This window comes from Nelumbo lutea, chromosome 1 (genome assembly GCF_056320005.1).
Source record: "Nelumbo lutea isolate HS-2025 chromosome 1, American lotus-T2T, whole genome shotgun sequence".
Lineage (NCBI taxonomy): Eukaryota > Viridiplantae > Streptophyta > Magnoliopsida > Proteales > Nelumbonaceae > Nelumbo > Nelumbo lutea.
Genome location: NC_142684.1, coordinates 200,596,177 through 200,608,074, shown reverse-complemented (window position 1 = coordinate 200,608,074; position 11,898 = coordinate 200,596,177). Strand labels below are relative to the sequence as shown.

The following is an 11,898-nucleotide window of genomic DNA, read 5'->3' as shown; positions in this document are numbered from 1 at the left end:
AAAGTACACCAAGTCTTCCAGTAAAGTAAAAGGGTTTTTGAGAAAATAAACTAGTTAATTATATATACATTATTCATCAAATTAAATGATCATGACATGAAAAAATCGGTGGATCATTTTGTTAAAATACATGGACTCCAAATCTCTAGCTATGGTGAGGATTGGACTACTTCAACAGCTACGTGCCTTTTTTTCTATAATAAATAGAAATGTTGTCATTTTCTTTGCATCACAACCCATTTTTTCATTCATGAACTCTCTACCATGCATTTAATTTAAGTGGAATTTGGCTTCATTTGTTGATCAACAGGCGTATATAGTTGATGGTTAGCTGCTAGTTAGTAGCAGCTAGCTAGGTTCACGGGACTTGAATTGATATATATCGTTTGAACTCCCAAACTTCAATAAGCTAGGATAGGAATATATGGAATCAGAGAATGGTTGTTTTTACTTTTAAGGCAGGCAGTACTACACCACCACTGAGGCCTCCACCACTAAAGGACGCGCCTGCCTCTTTCATTTTCCGATGGGTGGTGTACGGCGGATTAAGGCCAATCTTAGTTTAATCCTAAGTTTTAAACTTCTAGCCTTAACCCTAACCCAATTCGACTATCCAACTCTAATTAAATTCCTTCAATCCTAATCCAATCCAAAGTTAATTTTGGGTTGGATTGGGTTCGGATTGGGCCCAATTCAACCTTTTTCACATCCCTTATAATCTTGTAGAACTTCTTAATCTTATATCTTAACATGGCTTTCACTATATATATATATATATATATATATATATATATATATTAATCCTATGTTTTATTAGTATAAGTTTGTTGATGTTTTTAAGTATACAATTTAGGAAAAAAAAAAGTATTTGAAATGAATATAATTTATTATGAGTTATGATTTATAATAGATCTTTTATGGGCAACAAGCTATGGGTGATAAAACAACAGAGAGGAGATAAAGAATAAAATATTCAAAAACATAAAATATGTTATTAAGGTTTTAGTATTTCTAATTAGGATTAAATGAAGTGATTATCTTAAAAGAAATAAGTGATAGTATGTGGTGGGGCTATACAATTATCATGCATATAAATAAATCAATATATCATATATCATATATATAATATATTTATATATATGTACTACAGAATCGGGTTTGGATTGGATCGGGTTGCCCGAAGAATTAACCCTAACACAACCCGAAGTAAAATTGAATTTATACATTTTAACCCTAACCCAAACATCAACCCAAGCCGATTTTTTCAAATTGGGTTATGGTTGGATTCGAACCAACCCGGCCCAAGTTACAGTCTTAGGTGGTGGATTTGAAAAACAACGGCTGCATCCAACATCCAACTCGCAACACACAGTTGAGGACCTGATGGGGACTGTGTGGTATATTGTCTTTAAATAAGATTAAACTTCCTACCAAGAACGATACATGCCAAAAAAAATTGAGTAGAGATTTGGACAAGAATAAGACCTTTTAGTAGACTTAACTCGTCGTGTACTACCTTCAACAATTTTCAAAACGGTTCTTCTCTACAGCTGTCAATGGGAAAAGGAGAATTAAAAGGAAACATCAATTCATTAATAGTTCCCATATTACATGAATATCGCCAGTTCATTGTTGATGAGATTTTTCTCCAAGCACCAAAGAATTTTACACGTGGCTCCTATAAATTAAGCTGGTCATCTTTTATTGGTTCATCCATGAAAGCCCGGAACTACCTTGCCAATATCAGTTGTATAAACCACCCATACAATACAAGGTGGGAATATCCTATGGATGATATGCACCGTATGGTTATTAATATATGGGTAAATTTGTGTATCGAAGCTTTGCGGGATCTTCTCACGACAAAAACTGTTCCAACATGATTTTAACATGTGAGATGGGAACCCACCCACCATGTATGTATGTGTTGGAATGTATTGGAACAGATTAAGTTGAATTGTGTTGGATCTTCACTTACCTAAATTAGTGTTCATTTTATCAGGAGTAGGGAGTACCATGTTAAATGAGTGGGTATTTGTTAATTTGCACATTTTACTTAGTTATAGTTAGGTATGGTGCCCACCTGCCTTGTTAAAGTGTCAACTTTGCCACTCGTACTTTCAAGTGGAGAAGCTAGTGAAGTGCTGATGGGCAAGTTTTGGGTTGTTCGGATTAGATGATGATTAATTAGCTCAAATTTAAGTAGGTAATAATGGTACAATACAATTTATTACAATTAAATGATTAATGCATGCGTATTTGATGTACTAATAAATGGCTAAATGGGGAAAAACTTCTTGATTAGGTAATTGAAGTTGTCATGACTCATGCAATGAGAAGAGTTACCAAAACCTGTGAAATTTGTGCACATGGGTTAGACTTGTAGAAAAGAGTTGGACACCACCTTTTAATATAAAAGCTTTTAAACTATGCATTGATATTTGATAAGTCAATTCTTAAACCTGAGATTTGGCCCCACAACCTGAATCTCAACAAAAATAACCTACTTCTCTACATGATGCGTGATCTTCGCATAGATACTGAATGTTCTTCCCCATATCAACCCTATACCAAGCCCACAGTCTGGATCGTGCTATAAATTAATGGATTGGAACAAATCAGATATAGTTTGACTTGTTTATATTTGAATTTATACTGGACTGTATTCATTATATATCTAGCGGATTTCAATTGAATTCTGATTATAATCAGATATGAATCTATATATATATATATATATATATATATGTTAAAATAACAAGGTCAAAAGATTTTCTCATTTTTTTGAATTTTTTTATTTTTTTATTTCATGTCATTTTTTAAACAATAAATGAGATGCACTTTCCTAACAATCTAAATAATCTCTTCTCCTAAACTACCTCCCCGACTTTCTCCAAAATTATCTCTAATTCCTATTTATCTCCACAATTATTTCTAATTTAGTAGAGAGTTTCTCTCCTAAATTATCTTTAATTCCTATTTATCCTCGCCCCTACTTTTTATCTATATCTATCTAAAGAAAGTTTGGATTAAAAATTTTAAGAATTATTTAAATATTCTAACAAAATTATATAATAACTTTAAAATATTTATTAAAAACACAATTTCAATTATGTTTTTCTGGATTATCAATTTAAATGTTTTTTAAATATTTAATAATATGTAATAGCTTTAAATAAATAAAATTCAAATAACAAAAAAATAAATAAATATTTTATAGATTATTTGAATATTTAAATAATTAAACATTTATCATAACTATTTTTAAATGGTTAAAATAACGAAATTATGTAATAAATTAAAAATATTGACATTGTCAAGTTTGGGAGTTGGTTGGCTGAAATTGACTAACCTTTTGTGAAAACTGACTCACTCAAGTTGTATCGGTTTGGGTCATTTTTTTGGTTTGGTCAGTTGGTTCAAAAGATTTAAACTTAAAATTTTAATTTAATTTTAAAAATAATAGTGCAATTATTAAAAAATAAATTAAAAATAAAATTTATGCTATAAAACATTTTAGACTAATAAATGGAAAATTTCCCAATTTTTCATATTAAAAATTATATTTAAAACATAAATATTAATATATATCCATAGTTATGTCGTTCGATTTTGGTTGGTTTACAAATGGCCAAAGTGAACTTGATCCAACTTGGTCAAATTGGAAAATTTTTGAACCAAAGCTGACCTAAAATACTAGAAAGCCAACCAACTCAGGTCGATTTGATCAGGTTGGTCGGTTTCATCAGTTTAATGAATAAACCTAATTGAAATCAATTATTGTTATTTCTGTATTATAAAAAAATTTATTAAAAGTAGTATATAAAATATGAATAATTATTAATTATTTAAAAAGTTGAAAATATAAAACAATTGTATACTCTTATGTTTCTATTAGGCTGCACTTGGATGCAATGTGAATCAAGAACCAATGTAAAATTTACATTGGTTTGGTTTTATATGGGTTTGCAAAGAGGGTGTAATTATTATTGACCTAAAACTACATTCCAGTTCAGTTTTGTGTGTGTTTGGATGGAGTGTAGTTTTATGTCAATAATAGATGTAAAACCTCATCACCTATAAAGTTTTACATCGATAATCGATGTGAAAACTATATCGATTTTATTGATGTAAAACTTTAAACTCTTCCACCCATCACTATTTTCAAAAAAACAACAATCACTTTTTGGTTTAGTGTAAAACGTCATCAATGTATTTTTACACTGATGACATTTTATGCTAATTCTAAACACAGCCTTAGGGGCATTTACTAAAGCACACCTTATAGTTTTGCATATTTACTTAAATCTTCTTTATAGTTTTCATTTTACTCAAACATTCCAAATATTTTACAACTTATTTACTTAATCAACCCTTCATTAAGGAGTATTTGTTTTGCCATTAGGCCCATATTTTTTTATTCCAAAAATACCCTTAACTTTTTTTTGTACAGAAAACAAAATTGACCAAATATAGCCAATAGAATGGTTGCATGTGCCTTATTAAGGGCAAAAATAATATTTTTATTTTTATTTTTCTTTTGATTAAATTTATTTAAATGAACATTAAGGTCAACACTGTCATTTTTCACTGTCATCTAATGAAAGATTGATTAAATCCATTGCAAATTATAAGTGGTCTTTTAATAAAATGCTAATTATATGGTAGATTTCAGTAAATTCATGAAAATATAAGGGGAATTTTAGTAAATAACCAGTTTTATTATTTAGCTTTCGCTAAATAAATCCCGTTCACCGCACGGGTCCCTGCTAGTAAATTAAAATTAAAATGACTTTAACATTATATTTTATGAACAAAATGAATTAAAAAATAATTATATAAAACTTAAACCTATAAATTTAATGATAAATATAATATAATTTAAATCAAATCGGAATGAAAAGAGTTATATTGAACCGGATTGAAAAAAAAATCCATATTTGACCCAATTGTAAATGGATCGAATTTGGATCAAGCTTAATAGAATAGAGTTCTATTTCGAATTCGAGTAATTCGGATAACGCTAAATTTTAATAAGCAAGACAAAGACAAAGAGAAACAAACAATTGGAACCCGAAATTGCCACTTGGAATATTGCTTGGCTGTTTATGGCAAAGCTCGCTGAACAATTAAACTGGCAGAGCCAATATTGAACCACCAAACCTAATTAGAAAAACAATTAGATTTGTAATATTCTTGGATGAAGTACATTAAGAACGTCCCAGGTCCCAACTCCCATGTCATCGTCTTGCTGACCACTTGGGCTGTCTCTTCGGTTCACCGTTCCCACGTCTTTTGTAGTGCGAGAGATAAACACGCTACACCTTCTGATTTGTTAAGATTTAAGAAGCGTAACAAATTCAAAAGGCCGCTGAAACTTTTGTTACTCACACGCCAATCATCACAAATCAATTATAATGGTACACTGTTTGGTAGATGCCACGTGGCACTATTCCAACTCTATTTTTTTCCCCTTTTATACGGGTTCGTCAATATTGGGTGAAAAGGGGAGATCTCATGGACCATTGATCTCATTTTCACTTCTATAATACTTCATATGATACATCCGCCCAACTTTATTCGATCAAATCCGACGGCTGAGAATTTTTGTGTATGTGCTATTTTTTATTTGACACCTTTATTCGATAAATTCTTGGCTTTCATTATTTGGTCATGCCCATGGGAGGCTGGGAGTGGGAGGGAGGTGATTAATGGACCATTTCCACACTTGGACGAGAATTAAAGTGCAGTGATGGAGGGTTAGAGGATAAAAAACAAAAAGAAGGGTAGTTTCGCCATTTAATATAGGATAAATATGTACGGAGTGGAGCCATATGATCTTGTCATCTATGGATGATTAAGCGTGATTCGATTGTCGTAGTCTCAATGCATTATTTGATTTTGTGGTCTATGCGAGAGAAAGACAGCCAAGCCGACCACCACCTCAGCCCACAAGGCAAGTGTGTGGGCACAAAAACAGTGGCTGAAAAAAAGCCCCGAGGCCACCTCGGTTCTGGACCTTTAGGCAGTGGTTCAAGTCTCAAGAAGACGTCATAGTTGCCCAGGAGACGGCCCACTTCCTATTTGGTTTGGGCCTTCACGTCCGTCCCTTGACCTAGGTTTTTTATGCAAAGAACGAGACAGTTGTTGGGTTTTTCTTTTTTCAACCCGGTCTTCCGATTCGACCGGGCTGAACCTAGCGGCGACAGACCCATAACTAACCTCATGATGCAGGTTGATGTATCTCCGTCTCGGTGGATCATCACCCGATAAGACTTAAGAGGACCCAGAAAATCAGTGGCATTACGTATTCTTCTAAATCGTAAGTCAACTCGAAACCCGAGTGTTAATGATGGTGACAATATAATTGACAGACTAACAGTAACGTCATTTTTCTTTTCATAATTAAGCCGGTGTTTGGTATGGTTTTATTTATTTGATAAATAGTGTTATCATCAAATCAGCATTTATCTCATTATTACATTTTGTATATATATTTATTTATAAATTCTTATCTTGTTTTATGTATAAATCAATTATGAGGGAAAGCATTTTAATGCTTTTTTCAATGAAAAAGCATTTATTTAATGTTTTGCTGATGTGTCACCTAGTGGTCCACAAACTCTCCGTTATATAATAAAGAAATAAACATTTCTTTTTTTGTATTATTTTGGGAGTTTGTGGAGCATTAGAGAGTTATCCGTTATATATTTTTCTTGTTTAACTTCCCCCCATCCCCCAACAAAATTCCTGACTCCGCCACAGGTATAAACTCCCCCCATGCGAATTCAATTGCGTTAGGCCTCACCGGTCAACACATTCTCCGTAATTCTTTCTTCTTCTTATTAGTTGCGATTCGGCAATCTATAATTGATATGACAAAAGACAAATTCATAAATGCTTTCGTTTCTCATTTTCTGTGGGATAAATTGAGCGAATTTGGTCAAATCAGTGGGGGTAATATTGGAAAAAAAAATCCGTCTGTGATTCTTAGCAGCTATAAAGAGACCCTCTCCCTGGTTTCGTTTATTCATGTGTCTGTTAGAGATTGGTGTCTCCCTCCCTGTATCAAACTACCCTCCCCCAACTCAATAACCAGAGTTGTTCGAGAGTTGTTGATACTAGAGGAAATGAGTCTCCCTGAAACCGAGGGGAAGACCCTCTCGGACGCTTGGGACTACAAGGGCCGATCCGCCGAGAGATTCACAACGGGCGGATGGACAAGTGCAGCCATGATTCTAGGTCTTGATTACTTTTCTTTTCCTTCCAGTCTTCCCCCTCTACCTCTTTTATAGATTTTTATTGAGAGATCGATGTTTCTTATTGTTAATTTCATCATCATCACTACGTACTCTTTCTTTCTTTCTGTTTCGTGGTTTGGTAACATCGGCTTGTATATGGACTTCTCCTCCTCCTCGCAGGGGTGGAGTTGTGTGAGAGGTTAACCACGTTGGGGATCGCCGTGAATTTGGTGACTTACTTGACGGGTACCATGCATTTGGGCAATGCCACATCCGCCAACAACGTCACCAACTTTCTCGGCACCTCTTTCATGCTTTGCTTGCTCGGCGGCTTCATCGCTGATACATTTCTCGGCAGGTTGGTATTGTACCTTTTTCTTCCGTTACATACATCCCTAGTCCTTCTGCTTATTATGTTCTTCTGATCATCCCAATAGATTTTCATTTGCTTCAAGTTTTATGATGAACAAATTCCCACCCCCCACTTTTCCCTTTCCAGGTACCTCACCATAGCCATTTTTGCTACTGTTCAAGCCACGGTAAGACTTTTTGCTCCTTTTACTATTACTTCATTATAAAAGTCTCGAGTTTGCCAGACTCAATGGCCGGGAGGACACGAATCAGTCCACATCCTGCCCAGGCTCCGGTTCTGGTCTTGGCTACCTTAAGGCAAAAGTTAAGCATTTCAGTACTGGTTTCTGCTAATACACGCACACATACACACTCTCCTCTCCCTTCTTATGTCTTCTGGAACTGTGGTTAGGGTGTGACGATCTTGACAATCTCCACTATCGTCCCAAGCCTCCGACCTCCCAAGTGCACAGCCGGGGAAGTCTGCGTGCAGGCAAGCGGGCTACAATTGACGGTACTATATCTGGGGCTGTACCTCACGGCGCTGGGCACCGGTGGCCTGAAATCGAGCGTATCGGGGTTTGGGTCAGACCAGTTCGACGAATCGGACCCAAAGGAAAGAGCCCAGATGATAAACTTCTTCAATTGGTTCTTCTTCTTCATAAGCATCGGATCTCTGGCAGCGGTGACCATCCTCGTGTACATACAGGACAACCTAGGGAGACAATGGGGATACGGCATCTGCGTCTCGGCCATCCTGCTCGGCCTCCTCGTTTTTCTGTCCGGCACGAGAAGGTACCGGTTCAAGAAGCTGGCAAGTAGCCCATTGACGCAGGTAGCGACCGTTTTCGTCGCCGCCTGGAGGAAGAGAAAGATGGAGTTGCCGTCTGATCCGTCGCTCTTGTATGACGTTGGCAACAGTGTGAACGATGGGCAGAAGAGGAAGAAGCAAAGGCTCCCTCATAGCAAACAGTTCCGGTTAGTGTTCTTCACTGAAACCTGTTTTCCCTTGGGTAGGCACAACGTTAAATGAGCACTTACAATACCCCCAGCCTACCCTGAAAAAGATAAATACCTAATTTTGACAGTTACAGCTGTCAAAATATTTATCAAGTGTTTACTTTGTTGTGACTATTAATATCCCGTCCTTTTATTAATTTGGTGATAAAATTTTGAATTTCCTAGGAAATATGTGCAGATTAATCATGTTCTTTTATTTTTTATTTAAATAAAATAATGATTATTTTAATAAAAGATATTTTTATTTCATTGAAGTATTAATAATTTTATTTTAAGGCGGGAAAGTTATTTATTTAACTAAGATATGATAAGTGATAAAAAAAAAAACATTCCCTTATATCCCTGAATAAATCGAAAAAAAGATTATAGATTTTTAGTTAGGAACCAAAATCCTATTGATCAGAACGCGTAAGTAACTAAGAGTAAGATTTTAAACATGACACTTGGTTAGTGGTCCAAAACGATGCAGGTGTACATACACAATTGACCATTTTCTGTAAAAAGGTAAAGAAAGGAAAAGAAAAATAAAAAAATCAATACACTTTTTGTATAGGTTTTTTACTTTTCTTTTTCTTTTCTACATTTTCCTTCGAACCAAACATAGCCTAAAGATTCCACTCCACCCATCCGAGCTCGAAAAGAAAAAAGGTGATCGGATAATCGACGATTGGTTGAATAGTTGTTTTTCCAACTGACTCATCTCCATCATAATGCACGGATGATGTCATGTCTGCAGAGGGCACTTTATTTTCGGAATCGGTACATTGGATACAATGAAAAGAGTTGAGTTGTTACTTTTGCTGCGACATGGTTTCAGCTGCTAGGGCCCCTCCTGTACCACCACATTACTTCATTTAATTGAAGGTGGGGCCACAATATTAATTCAGACTTTTAATCCGGCTAATAGTTTATCGTATGTTATTATTAAGGGTGATGTTTATAATATTTTTAACTTCTTTTTGGATGATTTCCATCCATTGGCGCAGTATTCGCTATAACCTTTTATCTAATCTTCATTCTTTCTCCATGAACGGTATGCCACGGACGACAAATTTATTTGTCAGAGGGGATTTATTTCTATCAAATTTTTTACTTTATCTACTATTCTAAATTTTTTATATAATATTGTTGAAACTGACTCTTCATCGAACACCTATGATTTCTTTCAAAAAAAGATTTCGATCTAAAATCACCACGTCGTACTCGTAGCAAAAGTAGCTTCGGTTTTAATAAACCCTGTTATTTTGTGTTAGTTTGAAAATGGATTAGATAATTGATTTAGAACAATAATAATAGGGGGAAAGAATATTTCAATATTTTGTCCCCTCGCTTTTAATGTTGCCATGGTCTTTGTTGAACGAACAAAGACAATTGAAATGACAAGACAAGCCAGGGCTGTCTTCTACACGCAGATCAAGGAATAAAAACTCACGGGTTAGGGGGTTAGGGTTAAGCGGCTTTGAAGTATCAACATAACCCACCGACCCCAGGGCCACTCTGTCCCAATCATCCACGCCCTTTGTCCTGTCTTCTACTTTTACAGTTTTAATTCAGACCCCCGTCTTCACCTTCACGCACGCATTAATGAAAGCCCATTTCTTCCATCCTTCCGCAGTTTGGCCTTAGTTCAAGTATGTCCATGAAAGCCCACTGCTGGCTTTAAATTTTAATTCATGTGGACACTGATCTCTTGTTAATTTCTTTATGTATGTCTTCAGTTTTCTAGACAAGGCGGCAATCAAGGACCCCAGTGGCCAGACGCAGAGTGGGAGCTGGAACACCGTCGAGAACCGGTGGAGCTTATCAACACTAACCGACGTCGAAGAAGTGAAGATAGTGATCAGGATGATGCCCATTTGGGCTACAACCATCATGTTCTGGACGGTTTATGCTCAAATGACCACGTTCTCTGTTTCCCAGGCAACCACCTTGAATCGACACCTTGGCAGGTCGTTTCAGATTCCTGCTGCATCATTGACCGTCTTCTTTGTTGGCAGCATTCTCCTTACTGTTATCGTCTATGATCGGGTCATCGTTCCGGTTAATCGTAGATTGTTTAACAACCCACGAGGCCTCACCCCCTTGCAACGTATAGGTATCGGTCTTGTCATGTCCGCATTGGCCATGGTGGCTGCCGCACTCACGGAACTCAAACGGTTGAGAGCTGCAAGATCCAACGGGTTGACGGATAACCCAACAGCCGAGATCCCTCTGAGTGTGTTTTGTTTGATCCCTCAGTTCTTCCTGGTGGGATGCGGTGAGGCATTCACCTATATTGGGCAGCTCGATTTCTTCCTTAGAGAGTGCCCTAAAGGGATGAAAACCATTAGCACTGGGTTATTTTTGAGCACCATTTCACTTGGCTTGTTTTTTAGTTCTTTCTTGGTTTCTCTAGTGCACAAATTGACAGGGAACGGCAGGCCGTGGCTATCGGATAATCTGAACCAGGGCAAGCTTTATAACTTCTACTGGCTCTTGGCTGGTCTGAGTCTGCTCAACTTTGGCTTGTATTTGGTTTGTGCTAGGTGGTATGTGTACAAGGACACTAGGTTAGCTCAGGAGGGGATTGAACTGGAAGAGAAAGAAGTGTTTTAATTTTTTTTCTTTTTCATTTGGGTCTTCAGTTCAATTCTTCAAATGCTTTTGCTAGCTTGTTTTTGCCTTTTCCTGTTTTTGTAATTACTTTCTTCAAATGTAACTCGCTCTCTCTTTAAATTTGTACAAGATTAAGGAACATAGGGAGTAAGAAAGAATGTAAGCCTGATGATAATGGATTATGGATAATGGAATTTTTGGGTTCCCTTTGACAGAAATCTGTAATGTAACAGTGCTCACACATGCATGTTAGGAAAAAGGAAAAAGACAACCTGAACATTGGACTAGTTGAATGCCCCAATTAATACAAGGGCTTTTATCATCATATATAATTACAATCTCGTAATAAAAAAACACTAAAACAAGTTTTGTTGTTTGGGAAAAAACAGCCTTACTGCTTAATTAATTTCCTGATTGGCATCCCATCCCTAGGGGAGGCAATTGGGCGGGTTTGATTTGGGTTGAGTTTCAACCTAATCCATCTAATTTGACAATCCATTAATGACCAAGTTATATAAAATTAAATGGGTTGGGTTCAACTCAAACCCGCTTTAACCCAATCCAACCTTCCCAAACCTATTAATCTTATATTTATGGATTTAAAAAACAAACTCTCTCTCTCTCTCTTAACAAATAAGTTGGTTGTAACTTGGTGGTTATTGTAGTTATTATTTACATAAGTGGTGAAATT

At 35.9% G+C, this 11,898-nt stretch overlaps 1 protein-coding gene across 1 annotated transcript; it reads left to right on the top strand.

Moving 5' to 3' along the window:
* The first annotated feature begins 7,022 nt into the window (after nt 1–7,022).
* LOC148880349 (protein NRT1/ PTR FAMILY 6.3-like) lies at nt 7,023–11,425 on the top strand. The gene is made up of 5 exons (XM_088962221.1): nt 7,023–7,242; nt 7,422–7,599; nt 7,741–7,780; nt 8,005–8,570; nt 10,331–11,425. The coding sequence occupies exons 1-5, from the start codon at nt 7,131–7,133 to the stop codon at nt 11,205–11,207; spliced, it is 1,773 nt and encodes a 590-aa protein (XP_088818347.1). The 5' UTR covers nt 7,023–7,130; the 3' UTR covers nt 11,208–11,425.
* Nucleotides 11,426–11,898: the final 473 nt, after the last annotated feature.